This window comes from Polypterus senegalus, chromosome 10, assembly GCF_016835505.1.
Source record: "Polypterus senegalus isolate Bchr_013 chromosome 10, ASM1683550v1, whole genome shotgun sequence".
Lineage (NCBI taxonomy): Eukaryota > Metazoa > Chordata > Cladistia > Polypteriformes > Polypteridae > Polypterus > Polypterus senegalus.
In genome coordinates, this window is record NC_053163.1 from 4173416 (window position 1) to 4194365 (window position 20950).

The 20950-nt window shown below is 40.6% G+C and overlaps 1 protein-coding gene across 1 annotated transcript in view; it reads left to right on the top strand.

Annotated features, from left to right (window-relative positions):
• Positions 1 to 20950, top strand: part of ppp4cb (protein phosphatase 4, catalytic subunit b) — a 29773-nt gene that overhangs the window by 2267 nt on the left and 6556 nt on the right. Inside the window, exons 2-6 of the mRNA XM_039764942.1 lie at positions 1966 to 2179; positions 15551 to 15602; positions 18722 to 18772; positions 18865 to 18966; positions 19052 to 19225. Of these exons, the coding sequence (XP_039620876.1) occupies positions 2082 to 2179; positions 15551 to 15602; positions 18722 to 18772; positions 18865 to 18966; positions 19052 to 19225 (477 nt within the window). The 5' untranslated portion in view covers positions 1966 to 2081. The remainder of the gene's footprint in view (positions 1 to 1965; positions 2180 to 15550; positions 15603 to 18721; positions 18773 to 18864; positions 18967 to 19051; positions 19226 to 20950) is intronic.

The window sequence follows — 20950 nt, forward strand, 5'->3', positions numbered from 1 at the left end:
CATCTTTTGCTCTTAAACAATATAACCAGAAATGAAGAAAGACTTCTTTTGATCTTCATAACACTTATAATACATCAGCTGGTAAGTTATTCTCTGTGCAGTGTGGCATATTGATATGGTGGTAAAATTACTTGTTAATATGAAGGATTCACAGGTTTTATATTAAATATGTAATAGCAAGAGAAATGTGTCTCAGTTAAGCCACCTCTGACCACTTCAGAGAGAAATGTTGTTATTCTGTCACATTGCAGAGATGAATTATCACTTTACTGATGCTTTACAAGTGTTATGAGGAACCAAAGAATTGTACGTTAAGGTCTAGTTTCATAATACTAAATGAAGAATGGGTACGTTTGTGCAGTAACTGACCTAAAGTGTTTCCAAAGCATGTGTCTTTGGGTACACACACTATAAAATATATCTATAAAAATATAAAAATAATACACACACAGGTACCTTGGTACACGTCTTGCTTGTACGCGAACAATTTTGCTTGGAATTCGACTCGCGTGCTAGAACACCGCGCGTGCGCTACCCTTGATTACCTCTCTCGCGACAAAGCCACGACTGCCCACGAGCGTCAGTACGCGCTATAACTCTCTGTGAATTTTCACGTGATTTTGTGTTTTTTCGCGTAAATTTGAATTGATTGTTGAAATATATGAAGGTGGCATGCATATCCGGGACTTGGCTGCTGCGTACCGTATGCCTGAGAACGACGGTATCTATGATTGTGTAAAACAAAGACGTTATTAAAAGGTGAAGTGAGGTTAAATTTTCATTTATTTCATCTAATTGCTTTTGTATGTATGTATTTTAGTATTAAGCAGTGTTTTAAATTATTTTATACAACCCCATCAATGTATAATATGCCAATTTACAATAGGATTTTTTTTTTTCTTTCATGGGAACGGATTAATCATTTTCCCTTTATTTCTTATGGGAAAAATCGGTTTGGTATATGTCCTGTTTGATTTGGAACAGATTAAGGACTTACACCAAGGTACCACTGTGTGTATGTATGTATGTATACACACACATACATATGTTTATCTATCTATCTATCTATCTATCTATCTATCTATCTATCTATCTATCTATCTATCTATCACCAGTAATAAATATATATATATATTAATATTATATAAAATACCCTCCTCTTTCTTTCTCTGTACGTTTACCATTCATTTGCTCAGAGGTTGATGCGCTTGCTTCTTACTGAGCAGCTCTTCTTTTCTACACCCTAGCGGCCCGCTGCTTCTCTTTTTGTCGGCATCTTTTCGTGTTAAAACTGATTAACGTGTTTGTGTTGCAGCTACTTGGTACGCTTTCTTTCATTTTTCGCTTAAGCTGGCACTTCAGCCTTCAATCTGCCTGAAGAATGATTTAAGATATGAAGAGGGTTGGGGAAGTGACGGCCAAGGTGGTAGGGATGAGAACGGCGCCCGTACGCGTGCACCGCATGGCTACTGCTGAGTATTGATTGTAAAATAAAATAAAAAGAAGAATAACCTTGGTGGTCAATCATCACCCTGAAAGCGGATAGTAGACGTCATGTAGTATGTGTACCAACTTTAAGGTCAATAGTTCAAATGGTTTGAGAGCTACAGGTGACTTAAAATCCTAGACAGACAAACGGTAGCGTTTTATTTGTATATAAAGATATATTTTGATACACTTTAATTCCAGATGGGAAACTGTCTTTTTGCATGACAGGGTCAGCCATTGTACGGCCCCGGTGCAATTTTCCTATAGTCCCATTTTGGGATGTCCGACGATAACCATTGTTCCAGGAACAATCGCCTTGACCTGTGGTCTTGATCAAAGCTGAGGTTCTCACAGATTATATCTGATTGCTTATTTATGATCCACCTGTGTCTTGCATTTCCTGTTTACTTTTGGCATTCAGAATTGTTGTTTCCTGGAAATATTTACCCTTCTCTCCTTGTTTTTTTTCCATAACAGAGGTCTCCCAATTTCTACTTGCTCCTGTTTTCCTCACTGCCTTTTCTCTCCCCCTCCCCCCTTCCTTTTGTACTTTTCGGCTCCATCTTCACTTGGACACATCCGTCCCAGCAGCCATGGCGGATGTCAGCGACCTGGACAGACAAATTGAGCAGCTCCGCCGATGTGAACTAATCAAAGAAAACGAAGTTAAGGCCCTCTGCGCTAAAGCCAGGTGAGGAGCAAATGAATGCACTGCCATCATAAACAATAACTCTCTCTTAACCCATCCTTCCAGTTTTGAGACCCCCTGCAGCTATTTAGAGGGCAGTGTGTGCATGAGGACTGCTAGCTTGTGTGTTGACTGTCTCTTAGTAATTTACTGTTCACAAACATTGAACTCTGCAGTGGCAAGGCGGCAGCATTCAAGGTTGAGGGACGTGCATCAGCAAATTAGGAGACTGTTGAGAAAGAGAAGTTTGAAGAGTGAAAGTGACTGGTGTGACAAGTTTCCAACTTGATTAGAGGAGTGTCGGGAGAAAGGAGCTCGATCAAGAAGCGTACAACACACATAGGAAATGCAACAGGGCAGAAATGTGGAGTACCCGCTGATTTGATCTTTTTTTTTTGTTTTGTATTGCATGGATTTCTGTTCTTTTAATTTCAGTGTACCTGTGAAAGTCCGAGAGCTCAGGGTTCCTTTTAATGTGTGGTAATGATGGTGGTGACAATTTTGTGTGACCCCAAGTAAAAGATTGTATGGTGTTTTTCTGTAAGTGGCTGTAAGGTTAGACACCTGTGGCATGCACGTCTGTACACTGCATTCTCTCTGTGCTCGTCACCTAGTGATGCGTCTGACTGGTTTGGGAAGTGAGGCACACTTTGTGTCAGATGGTTTATTTTGGAGCTGAAGGTTTTTTTTTTTTGTTTTTTTTTTTGTCTTTTTAAATGTAGTATTAGTAGTTCTACAAACCATGTCATTTTTCTTGTGATATAGATAACACGGTTTTCATGTTGGTCGATAGATGCTGATGTTTGAACTGGTATTAACATTTTTGACTTCAGCATGCGGACCTAGGGAATGGCACCAAAGTGTATTGATGGATGAAAAACAAAATTGAAGCAGCAGCAAAAAAAAAGTGTCAAGGGCTCGCGAGGTCTTCTAGAACTGTGCTCAAGGTGGAGTTCTGGTCAAAGTTGACCCTGGCGGAAAGCAGAAGGGGAGGAGTTGATGAGAAACAGGAAGTGATGTAACCTCCCTCTGGTGAAAACTCCTCCATTCTAAGGAGACAGGTAATTGGAGAAGGGTCTGGCTTCAGCCACTGTAAGGTGTTGAGCTCCACAGAAAGCGGAAACACGTGACCTCTACAGCAGGCGAATGAATATAGGACCTACCCAATCACTAGCCCTCACCTTAAAAACACTGGGGAAGGCAGCGACAGTGAAATAGGATGTCTAAGCTTAAGATAGTAGGGGAGCGGCGTTTTTCCGTCTACTGTGGCGGTCACGTGTTGCTGCTTACTGTGGAGCTCAACACCTTACAGTGGCTACAGCCAGGTGCTCTTGGAGAAATTGTGGTGTTCTGTGTGTCACATCAGTTGTCTTCCCCATATCCTCTTTAGTCGGACCCGAAACTATTATATATTTATTTCTTTATATATAATCATCATTTGGATCTTGATCTTTGTTTGTCCGCGAATGATTTAAAAGAAGCAGCACTAGATGGCAGTAGAGAGACAGCTAAAACATAGGCATTGCATTAAGAATCTCCTCCAGGCTTATACTACCGAAGACTGCAGTACGCCAGTCACACCTCAAAACGCAGACCTTCAAACTAAACAAATTGTTGTGCTTTAAATTATAACTAAAGAGATCTTCATTCAGATCTTGATCTTTGTTTGTCCGCGAATTCCACGCATGCGTAGACCACCTTTTCAGTTTAGGACGTTGTTGTTACTCACGGATGTCAACAATGTGCCAGAATAACGAAATGGGTGGTGGGCAGTGTTACGCTGGTTAGCTCCTGAGGCCTGGTTAGAGAATGAGAGTGCCGAAGATAAAAGGTGTGTGCCTACGCAACATGTGAATGAAAGACAGACAGTGGGTAAAATGAATGACAACGTAACAGCACGTTCCGGAAATTATTATTGTTACGTTGTAGCCAGCGAGTGCTGCGCGTCTTACAGTTGTACCGTGGCTTGCTCACATGTCAGTGAAGTGATCTCTATTTATGCTTTAAAGAGCCTGGATACCTATGTATCTCCCTCTTATAACCATTGCTCCGCGTATATTGCCTTACTCTTTGGATTGCCACAAAGCAACCTGCGAGATTGGAGAAAAGTTGAAAAGACATCGTGAGAGGAAACGACAGCGTCGTGAAAACAAGACGGACTGTGAACAGACAGAAGCAGAAATGCTCCTACACCACCACATAATTACTATTCGGACAGTGATGCCGAGTAGGCCGTTCCTATCGAATCAATGTCCAAGGGTTTTCTTTTGTAATTTTGTTTCCCTTAGAAAAAATCATAGTGCTGTGCGACGAAGGGCCCAGTTCACGACTGGCAGCCACGTTTAAACAGGGAGCCCTTCACGGACAACTTTTAACACGCGCAATGTAGTTGGGCGCACATGGCTAGTGGTATATATAAATAAAATGGAGAGAGAGTCAGGCACATGAGGCTGTATCTGTATATTGGTGTGGATGAGGTTAAATTTTCAGCTTCAAAACTTTACATTTAATTTAAATGTTGAATGGGGATTTCTGTGTGTGTATTTCTGTGTATTTGTGTTGACAGAACTATATTAACAGTAACACAAACAAGGAAAACATTCAGTGCAGTTGAAAGTTGTTCAGAGTGTAAAATTCTAGAAGGTCATTTCATTTAGAGTTCCTCATAAGTATCATATGTGCATATAGTGAGAAGTCAAGCAAAATGACCCCTTTTTATTGGCTAACTAAAAAGATTACCATATGTAAGCTTTTCAGGCAACTCAGGCCCCTTGTTACATTACATGTTGTCTCAAAAGTTTGCATATGGTAATGTTTTTAGTTAGCCAATAAAAAGGGGTCATTTTGCTTGACTTCTCACTACATTCATTTTGGCTAACGTGGTACAACACCCCAGTACTACAGACACATGTGCTTATATAAAGGGAAAGTGTCGTGATGGGTCAGAATCTTATAATCGCAGCTTACGTTGAGAAGTTGTGCTGATCTCTAAAGACTTTCTCCACTTCCACATGTAACTTGTGCTGATATGGTAAAGCATGGTATAATTAGTAAGACCCATGCAGATCTGTAAAAACGTGAAAAAACAACGTTCACAGCTATTAAGATGCAGAGTGCTGCTGCTAGTAGACGTTTAAGCTGTCCATTTATTTTAAGAGTTGTAAAGCAGTAACAACCCTGATGGAATTGATGTTTGTGTTGTGAATGAGTGCCTATTGTTTACGGTTCAGATAAAATCCAAAGTTCAGGATTCTGATAAAGTGAAGCAGCGATAGGACAAGTGCACGGGCACAGTGTTGAAAAGCCGTGGGGGATCGTCCGTCCACAAGTGTCGTCTTCCCTTACAGTGTAGATTTACTAGTATGGCCTTGTAAATCTGGCCCTTGACAGAAGTAAGATTGCATGCAAAAAGGATGCCATTAGTCTGTTGCTATAAACAGTAAGCCGGTGTTTGTTCATTCCAGATGACGAGCTGCTGCTGCCGCCGCCACCACCATATCGGCTTGTCTCTTACATTAGCAAGCAAAGGTGTTGTGATATTAAGATAAAGTTCATGCTAGGATATCACTTTGTTTAACAGAAATTGAAAGTGGCCCAATGGTTTTTAAAGTACTTTCAAATGCTAATGTTTATCTGTGTTTGTAAATTGAAACTTCATTTTACATCAGAAATCTAAGCTTTAGGGCCCACGTGCTTACTAAAGATGGCTTGTCAAATGTAATCTCTCAGATCTTGGATATTCCTCACCGACTGGGCTAAATACCGTATATTTAGATCCTGTCCTGTTTTAAAAGATGGAGAGGTTTTGACAGGAGGGTCCAGTAAGCTTTACTTACTAAGGCTTTTTGTTATCATTTAGAAACATGATTTTAAAATATTGTAACGGTATTTGCAGTTATAATGACTTGAAGTCAACTAAAAATCTTTGGGCCTTATTAAATTTAAGATGGGGTTCCCTCAGTCGCCTTTAATATTTTTTTTTTTCCAGCAGGTCTAAACTAATCAGCAGTTAAACAACCTTTGGACAGTTTTGATGGGTACAGGCCATTCGGTCCGGCGGGCCTTGGCAATCTCGCATCTACTATTTGGATGTTCTCTCTTTTTTGGTTGAAGCCGTAGTTTTTCATCACGCTTTGATTGTTCCCTGTTTTGAATTTTATTCACAATTTCTTGTATACTTTAAAAAATCATTAACATTTCAAATGTAATGGTTTGTTATTGCAGAGTGCTTGGAGTAAAGGTGTCCGCTTTGTAAATCCTATCAACGCCAGTTGGAAGGAACGCTGACTTTGCAGCGCTGCAGTGCTCATGCTGTATGCGTGCTGTTTGCTTTACATGGTTTTTCAGAGCTTTGCACTTTAACCAGACTTTATTTCTGTCTGACTGATAATGGGTTGTGCTGAATTCTCGTACGACTGGGCATCTGTACAGATTAACGGTGGTCCACGTCTTTGGTCGTTCAGGCTTTATTTTGAATGGCACCCATTAACAGTGCACGGTTTTTGCAGTGTGGTGGCTTTATGTCTCTCGGTTGCTGTTTTTACAGCTCACTTCACTGACTGATTAAGTTGAACTGGCATAAAAATCCAAGCTTAATGAAAGAGAATATTTGTTATCTAAGGGATTTGCATTGTCGACAAAGTGAAGGTTTAAAAAAAAAAAACAAAAAAGGCTCAGTTCCTATCCAGACTAAAGGGAGACTTAACCCTGACCTAATGTAGGCTTGGCAACCACGGGCCTACCGGCCGCACAACCAGAAAAGCAACACAGACAGAAATATAGAAGTGCTTTTTTTCCTCTTATATAAAATTTCTGTTAAAAGCAATAGGGCAATAATATCTTTTTTAAATGTATACATTATCTGAGTCTGACAAATAACATTTTAAACATTGGCAGCTTTATCAGTAAGTTTATTTCTGGTAGTGCCCCATGCCCCAATAGCCTCCATTCTAAAGTGCCAGTGCGGGCAAAATTATTTTTTTTAATTCATAGGAACACAATTTCACGTGGCAAATGCATATATACTGTGTTTATGAAGAAATGACTTAAATAATACCAGGCTTACCCTTTAACATTTCTTTTGTCTGTCATATTGAATTTTATACAGTGGACTTCAACAGTAGTTAAAGCCCACAAAGCAGATCTAACATGTCGGCGATAAGGAAAGGGGTTAAAAAATAAAAATAATACACTGGTAAGTTTCAAAGAATAGACCATCAGGGGTTGGCACTGCTGCAGCCTCTCAGTAAGGAGACCAGGGTTCATGTCGTAGTCCTCACTGTGCGGAGTTTGCATGTTCTCCCCGTGTCTGCGTTGGGTTTCCTCCCACAGTCCAAAGACATGTAGTTTAGGCAAGTTGGCGACCCTAAATTGGCCCGTGTGCGCGTGCATGTGCTTGCCCTGCAATGGACTGGCACCCTGTCCGGGGTTTATTCCTGCTTTGAGCCCTATACTAGCTGGGATAGGCTCCAGCAGACCCCTGCAACCCTGCTCAGGACTAAGTGGGTTAGAAAATGACGGACTTACAGGCCTGACTGTCCCGATTAATTTTCTGCCATGTTCTTCAGCTTTTGTCTTGCAGCATCTTCTCCCCTAAGAATCTTTACCATCTCAGACAGCATGGGCTGAATGCTGTTCATTTCTGCTTGAGCTGAACTGCATGGTTCCTGGACTGATTTACCAAAGAATATTACCGATGTTGTCAGGGGGGAAAAAAATAATCGCGTCTAAGTGAAGATTTTTAAAGATATTTCATAACATTTGGAAACCGTTAGAATGCTTTCTTCTTTATTTTTAATAAACTGACAGCGCAAAACCAACTTGTTTTATATGAAAAATTTTCTAATCAAAAACGACCTATAAACAGATCATCAAAATTGATGATGTCACAAAATAAATTTCTTAACTCCTCAGTATATCACAACCCATGTGAAATTTCAGGAAACATTAACTGCCTAACAAGCTTTATGTGGTGAAAACATTTGCATTTTAAGTAAAATGACCGCATTTTTATGTAAAAACAATGACTTTTATTAATAATATATAAAAGTTAGCGATTATAATGAAAAATCATCAGATTACATTGTAATGTCGGCATGAAAAAAAAATGACCACATCTCCAAGCGTGTAAATAGTAGGGTAAAATACTTATGTAAGCCCATAAGAGTGCTTCCCCTTTGAAAAATCAGCCGTCATTTGTAAACAATATTGAAGACCAATCTGAGACGTGAAGAACATGCCTAAGTAGACTGTTTCCACACGAAGTATGTACCCAAATGTTTAAAATGTAGTAGTAAAAATGTACCCTGCACAGCGCACAATTCTTTTTTTTCTCCAGAAAATTGCACTTGTCCGCGGACAACTGAAACCAGAAAAACACGCTTGTCCGACAGTGAATTTACCCGTGTCGGACGAGTCGGGCGTTGGATTTCCGCACCCCTGGTTCTCTCTGTGTTTAGTCAAACCAGCTCCACTACTGTATCCCATATAGTGTAATTTGGTGTTCACAGAATGTAACATGGACGTTAAGCAGTACAGACCTGTATGTCTTTAAGACGCCTGGTCAGTAAAGAAAGGTCTTGGGTGTATTGGCAGTGTTTTGTATTTTAGGAATGTAAATGGGTAATATTAAGAGGTTATTGAAGTTTCTGGTGCAACTGGGGGGAAGCAAACTGTGTGTTCTGCTGCACCTGTGCAAAACTGGTGGGTCTTAATGTATCCCAAAGTGACTGAAGTGTTACATTTCAACATTCTTATGGGCATTTGTGCAGAAGAAAATCTCTCCATTTGTGGTGCCCAGCTTGCTGTACGGCGCACATCCTGTACATGTGGCTCTGAATACTCCAGTATTCCTCCCTCTTAATGGTAAAGTTGTAATGCAAGACGCAAGGCCTGGTTTATGTTATCTGCAAGTCCTGGTTGCTAGGATACCCGTGCTTGTGCTCATGGCAACTTCATCACCTTGCTGCAAAATTTGCTGCATTTATTGAAAGAGTAACAATTAAAATGGAGCTGGCGAGCAAAGGAAATCGAATGGGTAAGTTTCTGTAAAGTTTGAATGCTGACAGGTGCGCGTGAGTGCATGCTGTATGGGCACAGAAATGAAAACCGGCCTGCAGTAGGCCCAGGTGGCGTTGAGGTGACAGATGTTTGAAGCACAAAGTGGCTGTTGCTGCCATCCAAGTTCAGTAAACTCAGGGGAGTCCTAACAGTGCCAGCCAACACACACACACACTGCTCATGTACATGGGGGGAGGACTCTAGGGAGTAACGTCAGTCATACAGAGAAGGTAAGGTGCAGCAATATTGAGTGAAGGTTGCATGTGGTGTCCTCTGGGTGCACCATGTCAAGTGAGGAGTGATGACAATAGTAGTGCTCGTCGGGGAGAGCGTTTTGAAATAATCCTCTTGATTTAAGTCATGTTAGCAAGCAGGGCTGTGGACTCGGTAGATAAATGCTCCGACTCCTCAGTTTCTAAATCTTCCGACTCCTCTGTATGTATATACTATACTAATATATTTTCTACATCCATTGAAGGAAAGGAAGGCAACATACATGTCATTTCACCACAGAACTACTGGCTAGGAAGCCAACACTCTACTATAATGCCAGATTAAAGACAAACAATGAAAACAAGGTTTTGTTTGTTTATTTATTTTTTTTAAACAAGTGTCTGGATAGTAATAGCAGGCATAAAAATCAGGAACAGTATTGGTTCAAAAATACAAACCACATTCTTTGGTAGTTTTAACTTTTAAAACAAACAAAAAAAAGCTTAACTATATGAACTAAAAACAATATCTGGAAAACCTATATTAAACTTGGAATACAGTTGTAGTTAAAGGAAATCATGAATCGTGTTTGAATCCCACAGTCAGGTTTAAATTTTAAGTTTATTCCCTTCACTTATACAAGTGTCTCAAGTCCTGCAAAAAACATTTACCTAATTATCAGCGAGAGTTAAGGCCCCCAAATACGCAGCGATCCGTGGCCGATTTTGCCACCGACCGATGTGCGTGTACAATCGCGGCAATTGATTGGTGGCCGCAGATTGCGGGTGTCCACATGGACGGGCAGATCCAGCTTGCCGAAAATCTCGACCACCGCCCCCATCCAAAGTAATGTGATGCCTCTGTCTGCTGCAGTGGCTGTCTCCTCTGTCAGCCAGCCGGAAGTTTAGTGCGTTGTGTCACTCACCGGCCAGCTGATCAACAGAAAGAGCCTCTGCTGGAGACAGGTAGGGAGATCTGTGTTCTCGGCTCCTTCGGCCCCCTTCACTAGCACATAGCGAGGGGGAGCCGACGGAGCTGAGAACACACCAGATGATTTTTTAGGCGTTTGACGCGTGATGACTCGTTGAACGGCTGAAAAATCGGCAGTGCATCTGTAAATGTATGGGGGCTTTAGGCTAGGTTCACAGTTCCTGTAACAGTGGAACACGACACAATGGAAAGCGGTGCCGCACCTTACCTGTGCATTACATCCCATATAGTGACGCATACAGTCAATGAAAAGCATGCTTCATGGTTACTTGACATGTTCGTTTTGTGGTAACATTATGCACTGCATGCATTGGGCTTTATTCTTACAGCAGAGAAGTAGTTCATTATGACTGTTTGTGAATTGGGACATTTCAACTTACTTTTTTAATTCCCATTTAAATTTAGTAGGAGTCGGAGTCGGTTAACTTTTTGCCGACTCCGACTCCAGGTACCCAAAATTGTCTCTGACTCCACAGCCCTGTTAGCAAGTAAATGCTTTTATTCGCAAACAGGGGTGACAGAGTGCTACATTATCGGTAAAATGTTCATGTAATCCCACATAGTGGATATATGTCGGTGATGTGGGCTGTGATGGTGTGAAAAACTATTTGCCCCCTTCCTGATTTCTTATTCTTTTGCATGTTTGTCACACAAAATGTTTCTGATCATCAAACACATTTAACCATTAGTCAAATATAACACACGTAAACACACAATGCAGTTTTTAAATGATGGTTTTTATTATTTAGGGAGAAAAAATCCAAACCTACATGGCCCTGTGTGGAAAAGTAATTGCCCCCTGAACCTAATAACTGGTTGGGCCACCCTTAGCTGCAATAACTGCAATCAAGCATTTGCGATAACTTGCAATGAGTCTTTTACGCGCTCTGGAGGAATTTTGGCCCACTCATCTTTGCAGAATTGTTGTAGTTCAGCTTTATTTGAGGGTTTTCTAGCATGAAGCGCCTTTTTAAGGTCATGCCATAGCATCTCAATTGGATTCAGGTCAGGACTTTGACTAGGCCACTCCAAAGTCTTCATTTAGTTTTCTTCAGCCATTCAGAGGTGGATTTGCTGGTGTGTTTTGGGTCATTGTCCTGTTGCAGCACCCAAGATCGCTTCAGCTTCAGTTGACGAACAGATGGCCGGACATTCTCCTTCAGGATTTTTTGGTAGACAGTAGAATTCATGGTTCCATCTATCACAGCAAGCCTTCCAGGTCCTGAAGCAGCAAAACAACCCCAGACCATCACACTACCACCACCATATTTTACTGTTGGTATGATGTTCTTTTTCTGAAATGCTGTGTTCCTTTTACGCCAGATGTAACAGGACATTTGCCTTCCAAAAGTTCAACTTTTGTCTCATCAGTCCACAAGGTATTTTCCCAAAAGTCTTGGCAATCATTGAGATGTTTCTTAGCAAAATTGAGACGAGCCCTAATGTTCTTTTGCTTAACAGTGGTTTGCGTCTTGGAAATCTGCCATGCAGGCCGTTTTTGCCCAGTCTCTTTCTTATGGTGGAGTCGTGAACACTGACCTTAATTGAGGCAAGTGAGGCCTGCAGTTCTTTAGACGTTGTCCTGGGGTCTTTTGTGACCTCTCGGATGAGTCGTCTCTGCGCTCTTGGGGTTAATTTTTGGCCGGCCTGCCACTCCTGGGAAGGTTCACCACTGTTCCATGTTTTTGCCATTTGTGGATAATGGCTCTCACTGTGGTTCGCTGGAGTCCCAAAGCTTTAGAAATGGCTTTATAACCTTTACCAGACTGATAGATCTCAATGACTTCTGTTCTCATTTGTTCCTGAATTTCTTTGGATCTTGGCATGATGTCTAGCTTTTGAGGTGCTTTTGGTCTACTTCTCTGTGTCAGGCAGCTCCTATTTAAGTGATTTCTTGATTGAAACAGGTGTGGCAGTAATCAGAAAATTGAACTCAGGTGTGATACACCACAGTTAGGTGATTTTTGAACAAGGGGGCAATTACTTTTTCACACAGGGCCATGTAGGTTTGGATTTTTTCTCCTAAATAATAAAACTATCATTTAAAAACTGCATTTTGTATTTACTTGTGTTATATTTGACTAATGGTTAAATGTGTTTGATGATCAGAAACATTTTGTGTGACAAACATCCAAAAGAATAAGAAGTCAGGAAGGGGGCAAATAGTTTTTCACACCACTGTAGCAGGGTGGATATTTAAGGGTGGGGGAGAGTTGTACCAGTATAATGAAGATTAGCCGCTGTTCCAGAATATTCTTCTTGTTTATCAAACCTTGTTTGAATTTTCTTCATTTATCACTATTCGTTTACCTAAAACTTTTTTTTCCACGCTTATTGCATTTCCTTGCCTACTCATTGATGTAAAGGCCTTTAAGCATTTTTGTGTAAATACCAGTAGTCCAACAAGCAAAATGAAGTAAAATTCATCAATAACTAGCTGACGCCCACCGTAGCATATAGCGCTGTAAACGGTGAGAAAGGAATTCAGAAATCAAGAAGATAGAAATACTTCTTGAAAGACGCAGTTGTGAACAGGTGTTTTGTTGGAGATGACGGATAATGAGATGAAAGATCTAACCCTAGAAAATGCCACATACAACTGACCGTGGCTGAAGACTGGTTGTTGTAGATTAACGCAAATCTTTGCAAACATTTTGTCCTTGGGACTTGTTGACAGTCATGGAGAAGACGAGTCTGAGTGGGAATTGTGTGCGTTTAAATTTAACAGGGACATTGGTGTCGGAAGGAAAGAGAGAGATTCTGGGAATGAAGATTGTTTCAGAATTTTGGATTGCGCTCCATAATCTCTTATATATATATATATATATATATATATATATATATATATATATATATATATATATATATATATATATATATATATATATATATATTCTCTTCTGGTTCGTCCTGCTTCCTCGGCATTTCTCGATTCCTATTCCTCCTCTTCCAAACCCTTCCCCACGCTGCTTTTCTCGATTCCTATTCCTCCTTCGGACCGCGTTCCCCGCTCCTCTCTCATGACCCCATTGGTGTGACGCGACGTGACCGGGTTTGAAGAGGAAGCAGGACAAACCAGAAGAGAAATATACATAAGAGATTTGACTGAAATTTCAGAACATCAATAAAGGGAGTTCCTGTATGAGTGCCATACACAAATACTTTTGGCTTGAATTTTAATACACCTTTTAGAGTCTATTTTTATAGGGAATTTAAACTGTTAAAGTAAATTGTGGCTAAATGTATATGGACAGCCTTCCAAATCAGAGTTCAGGTGTTTAATTCTTTACAGGTGCATGAAGTCAGCATGTAGTCTCCATTGGGTTGTACTGAAGAGCTCAGTGACTTTAAATGTGGCACTGTCATAGGATGCCATCTATGTCACTAATAATAATTCTTTGCATTTTTATATAGAGCTTTTGTCACTACTCAAAGTGCTCGGCAATTGCAGGTTAAGGGCCCAACAGAGCAGAGTCCCTATTGGCATTTACAGGATTTGAACCGGCAACCTTCCGATTGCCAGTGCAGATCCTTAGCCTCGGAGCCACTAGTCAGTACATTACGTTTTTGTGGTATTTTGAGTACTGTTAGTGGGAAGTGGAAGTGTTGAGGAGCAACAACAGCTCAGTCGCAAACTGTTAGACCACACAAACTCGCAGATTGGGACTGCTTAGTGCTGAAGGACATATCATGTAAAGGTGGTCTTTCCTCCACATCACCCACAGTGGAGTGCAAGCTGCCTCTGGAAGCAACATTAGCACAAGTGCTCGGCGCAAGGCGTTTCATGCAATGGGTTTCCATTGCCGAGCAGCTTCATACAAGCCTAAGATCACTACGTACAATCCCAAGCCTATGCTGCAGTGGTATAAAGCTTGCCACCATTGGACTCTGGAGTAGTGGAAACCCGTTCTCTGGAATGATGAATCTGGCCATCTTGATGGGCAAATCTGGGTTTGGTGGACACCAGGAGAACACAACAATCCAGGACAGCATAGTGCCTACTGTAAAGTTTGGTCGAGGAATAATATTGCAGGGTTTGTGCTCAGCCTCTTGGTTCCAGTGAAGGTTTAAGGTTTCTTTATTTAGTCATGGTTACACAAGAAAACATGAAATTTGCCTTCTCGGTTGCATCTAAGAACAGACAAAATGAAACAAATTACTGTTAATCTTACAGCAGGCAAAACGGTTTTGTCAATTGTGCTCTTCCAGCTTTGTGAGAATAGTTTGGCAAAGGCACTTTTCTATTCTAGCTTGACTCTGCTGCTGTGCACAAGGCCGGGTCCATAAAGTCCTGAGTGACCTACACAGAGCCCAGACCTCAATCCTGCTGACCACCTTTGGGCTGAATTGGAATGGCGATTGTGAGACACGTCTTCTCGTCTAACCTTGGTACATGTCCTCACAAATTGCTCATTTGGTTGAATGTTTGGTTGAATGGGCACAAATTCCTACAGACAAACTTCAGATCCTTGTGGAAAGCCGTCCAAGAAGAGCGTAGAAGCTGTTAATGGTTGGTGTCAACACCACAGTAGTGACCATTGGTTTTGGAATGGAAATTCTAACAGGCTCATATAGGTGTGATGGTCAGGTGTTCACAAAGTGTTGGCCGATAGTGCGAGTTGGTTCAGTGATGTTACCAGATGTACTTCTGAGGCGATGGTATTGAGTAACCATTGAAGGCATGCCTAAATCATTCTGCGTGATTCCATGGTAAAAATGACCAGTGTTGTATGGTAAAAGTAACCTTAGCGCTGAAATTGTATTCCATCTGAATAGGGCTTAGGTATGGCTGTGGCCTCTTGTTTATCCATTTTGTTTATCAACATTGTGTATTTAGTGGACGGCATTCCTCCAAGTAATGTGCTAGCTCAGGATTCGTCACATTTTCATGTACATTCTGTCCCTACATTCTGTACAATGGAAGAAATGGTGTGGAGTGGACAATAATAAGCATCTAACAGTGCTTGTTGATGGCTGATGACCTGAAGTTTACAGGTTGCTCATTTCTTTCTGAAGTTAAACTCCCTCTTATCCTCTTCAGACTGGCACAAAACAATTTCCATCCTCTCCCGACTCGCAGCCTTTTCTTACTTTAATTTTTCTGTTTTTCAGAGAGATTTTAGTTGAAGAAAGCAACGTTCAGAGAGTGGACTCCCCTGTAACGGTAAGTGCTTTTTTTGGGAGGACATTTGCCATTTTGTGTGGAACTGTAACACATTTTACTTTGAGGGAGTGGATATGAGCAAAGATAGCAGCAGCCATGCTGTTCCTGCCTCTGGTACCACTTCTAGTGAAGGAAATGGAAAAATCTTGAACGTGTTAAAGTCGGGGACTTTCCAGTTAGTGCAGTTTTGTGAAGGCCTTTTTGGAGTTTGAAGTCCATTTTTATGAAGTCATCTAGGATTTTGACCACAGCATTTGCTAGTTAAGATTCTGTTGCCCATCTCCATTTTTTCCCTGAGTTTTTGGAGCATCCACATCACAGATAGATGACTGACAGATATATCTCTTTAATATATCTTTCTTCATACCATATTCCTCATTAACGTGTGTGACTGATGTGCTCAATTTTAGTGTGTGTATGTGGTGCGCACAAAGTCCGTATACCCCTATCTTTTGGAGGATTTTGAAAGCTAAAGGTTACCTCTTAGGAATTCAAAACATCTGTATGGGTCCCTCCATGATCTCTGCATAGCCGAATGCGCTGCCATGTTCTCCTGCTCATGTTCTGCAACATTTGCGGGGTGACTTTCTGGAACGCTACGCGGACCGCGTCCGATGAATAACAGCACTTCCGCACGTCGTCTTTGATATGTGTATATATGTTATTAATAATATATACATTAACCCATTGAGATCTGATATGTTTTCAAAGTATATTAAATTAGTAAATTTATATATATATAAATTTATTTTTTTTTTGCTTGCATTCTGGTTGGCCTGTTTCACTACTGCAATGGGGGACCGCTGGTAGGTTATACAGTACATGTACTATATAGTTTTACATTTGGCAGATTAATTGCTTTTTATGTAAAAGATACACGTGCAGCATACTGGAAGCTTTTGCATCCACTATGTCTGGCTGGTTACATCCGCTACATTCGGTTCACCGATTTGGATTTCTGAACTCTGTTATAACCTTCTGGGGCTACAGGCATTGCTCAAATACACAGATGTTATGTGGCACATACATCTCCATTATATTTTACCATATTGATATATCTATATTATATCTATCTATCTCAATGTGTGTATGAGCAATTTTCATGAAACTTGGTACCCATGTTTCCTAATGGTCGACTAAAAACACTTTAAGGTGAAATCAACCTTCACCCATCCCCTTCTGGATAGGGTGGGGGTGACCTTGCGCTCATGATATGCATGTAATCATTCAGTTGACACTCAGAACGACCACCAGAGGGCGAACTGGAGGGGACTGTCTGCATTCTTTGTTTGAGCAGCACCACGCACCTGTTGCTTTTGAAATTCGAGTTCTACACGTGCAAGTGTGTGTGTGTCTGTCTGGCCCAGAAGTGAGATGTAGAGTCGGGGTGAGGGCTCCAGCTCCGAGGATACGCAAGCGAGGCCAGCACACCGGCAAAGGAAACCTCCCTAAGAAAGACAATTGCTTAGCTGCTAATGCACAAACGATGCGAGCACGTCGGCAACACTAATCCTCATAGCAGTGACATGCCCAGAGTAGTTCTGACGATTTCAATACTTTCTAGGATCCCGTGCATTTAACAGTTAGTATATAGCGGGCGACTGCCAGCATTCTTTGTTTGAGCAGCACCGCGCCCCTGTTGATTTTCAAATTAGAGTTGGCTGGTTCTGGGCATCAACTGGATTATAACATACATACAAGAGCACAAGACAAGCACATTTGTGAGTCTTTATTGTTTGTTTATTTTTTATTTTTAAAGTTGTGTTTTATTTTTGAATTAATGTTCTTGAGAAAACATTAAAAAAAAAAAAAAAAAAAAAAACACTTTATATGTCACTCGCTGAAATACCCAGTGTTGCCCGGGAGAAAAATAAAGTGCATACCTACTAAGTGACACATGAACCGGTTATTACACAAAATTACAAGTACCAGCTGGAAAAATAATGGGGAAGGAGAGTCATAAGAGCCATAGAATTATGTAATGGCAGGCCACTAATTTGAGCTTTTACTGTATCAAGTTGGTTTTATTTTGAATGCACTTCCTGTCATTCTCCACTAGGTGTCATCAAGTGTGTGATTCTCTCTTCATCTCCAGGATTTTTTTACGGGAGTTTAGTGGTTTTCAGGCTCGTTACTATGTGGCTGCTGTGTTTTTTCTCAAATCCGTTTTGCTTTCTGGATCTTTTTCCCTTTAAATTGACCTCCTTGTTTGATTTTTTTTAATGTATTTTTTTGCTATATAGTAGCATGACACACAGATATTTCTAAATTCCTTATAAATGCATATTTCTGCATTCATTTCAAATGCTTTATGCTTTCTTTTTTTTATTTACATTAACTCACTTTTTGGTTTGGAGTTTGCTATCTTAGTCGCCCCCTGATAATGACAATAAATGACAAGCAGAGTCGACATGTAGCAAATAATTGAAGCCTGTAACTTCTACAGTGTCAGACTCACGGGTGTGGCCATTTTCAAAAGAACAACTTAAATAATCAGAATACCTTGGAAAGAGGAATGAAAACCTTAAAAATAAAAAGTTATGTCGCATACATAAAGGCTTTCTATGTTCTAATACAAGTTTACTAAACCAAGTTTTTAGAATTTTTGCACCAAAGTAGAGAGGCCTGGGGAAAAAAATTCTTGCTTAATTCAAGTAGAAGTCCAGTTAAAAGAGGACAAAACCTGCAGCTACTGGGGCCTCCACTACTGTTTGGTTGGCATTGTGGTTCTGAGTGTGAATTCTGGAAGTAGCAAAATCATTGGAACAGCCAGTGAGTAACTCATTGCAGTAGTCAGTCTTTCTAGAAACATATGCATTGATTTTTCAGTATAATCTTTATCCTCTGTGTCCTCCTTTTGTGTAGTACATTGCTTCAGTGAGCACCATCTCAGGTTTGACCGTATAATTAACTACTTCTTTCAGTTTATTTTAACACATTTCTGTGCATTTCTGAGTGACTCTCCCAGGTTCACACTGTGAGGTGAAAGCAGGTACTGAACTGGCCACCTTTTTAGATTAAAGTCTTACCAGCATAGCTACTGGGCTGTACTGGCTCTGTAAAGGCAATATACTCAAGTTGCCAGTGTGGCTAATCTCTCTTTTTATCCTCTCTTTTAGGTATGTGGAGACATTCATGGACAGTTTTATGATCTAAAGGAGTTGTTCAGAGTAAGCATCTCTGTGTCTTTTGAGCGAGTATAACACGGTGTTTAGGAGACTCTTAAATCTTAACACTTGTGTGTGTTTTTTTATATATATAGGTAGGGGGCGATGTTCCAGAGACTAATTACCTCTTCATGGGAGACTTTGTGGACCGAGGGTTTTATAGCGTGGAAACATTCCTGTTGTTGCTTGCACTCAAGGTAGGTCCATGAGTGCCTCTTGCCAGATCTGTGGATGACAAAACTTTGAAAGGCTTGCTTTGACACGTGGCTTACTGTGTTGCAGGTGCGATATCCAGACAGAATCACACTTATCCGTGGTAACCACGAGTCCCGGCAAATCACACAAGTTTATGGCTTCTATGACGAGTGTCTGAGGAAATACGGCTCAGTCACCGTATGGAGATACTGCACGGAAATATTTGACTATCTCAGTTTGTCAGCTATTATCGACGGAAAGGTATGGCCGTGGTCTCATTTTTCACAAAGATACGCTACTTAGTCATTTTGGAGATCCTTGGAAATAAATATGTGTGTATATATATATATATATATATCTATCTATATCTATATCTATATATATATATATATATATATATATCTATCTCTTTCTCGATATCGAAGGAGAGATCGATAGATCTATGTGTAGATATCTATATATCTACACATACTATACATACATATCTATATATCTACACATACGTACGTACAGAGGGTCCTCGGGTTACGACACAGTTCCGTTCCTACAACAGTGATGTAACCTGAATTTTGGTGTAAGTTGAAACACACCCTAGCCTAAGTCACTTACCTATCCTAACACATTTGCAAAATCATAATCTAGAACATAAAAACACAACTAAGCCACGGAAAAGGGCATAAATATACTGTACTGTACACTACTGTAGTGACAGAAAAAATGAGCGTAAACAAAAAAAAAATCCTTTATTCCTTCTCGCGTCTCTATTTTTATGGGAGTGAGCGTTGTAAACACGAAATGTTGTATGTTGAGACGTTGTAACCTGAGGACCCCCTGTATGTATGTGTGTGTGTATATATATCTCGATCTCTATATCTATATCTCGATCTCGATCTATCGATCTATCCTGATCGGATCGGATGGGTACCTACCAGATGACTATGAATTTAATCTCTCCAATCTCCAGGCTATCGAATAAACGAACCACACGCCGTGGCGCAGTGTGAAGAGGCTTCGCCTCGATCCCTGAGAGGGCAGCAGGGGAATGTTTATGCCTGATGAGCCCAAATAAGGGCCAAACACGTGTTGACAGTAAACTATGTAATATATATGGTCTCATTTCCATGTCGGCCACAATGGGTGTGGGTTTTTGTTCAACCCAGATCAGCTTATTTACAGAATGACACAATATTTGTCATTTTATCTGAATTAAAAGAAAAAATCCATATTTTAAGATTTTACTGTGTCCTTTTAAAATATTATTTAATTACCTGCTAATAATTTCATGGGTAAAAATATCGAAATAGGAAACCTTGTGCTAAAAAGAAACTAAACTTTTTTTTTTTTTTGTCGCAACCCAATCTTACCCCCTTTTTTTTAGTGTCTTTGAGACCCATTCCTTGTTTGACGATTGTCCGTGTTCCTCTTGACAAATCTTGGATCATCGTCAAATCATGTTGTATGGATATGGTGTTGAGCATGCTTGCCCCCCTTGAGTAATTGTGCATTTTCATTGGATACCTGGGGCGAATTCCCTTCTTTGAGTATCAGGAATGATTGCCCGGGATGATAATCAAGGACAATGGATGGAGCAATGTCAATTGCTTAACTCTTTCAGGGCAAATGTCTACTTTTGTCAACATCAGGGATAGAGGGAGATGATCCGCTGTTAACATCGACAAGCGTCACTGTTCCGTTATAGGTAGACCCTCTTTGCTTGGAGGGTCGTTAGAGTCTTTGACTTGGCGTCAAATCCCTGCGTGTGCATGAGTAGCAGAGAGTATACAATATCTAGAATGCCATCGACATCTGGCAAGAGAGTGACGTGAATGTGAAAAGACGTTTTGTATATATTATTTTGAATTTGACGTGACTTGTCGGACTCTGATTTTGGTGCAGGTGATCTGGAGATCAAGATCTAAAACACAAGTGAGGTCCTAGCATCAGCTGAACAGTCCCCAGCCGATCCGTCACCACCACTCCCGCTCC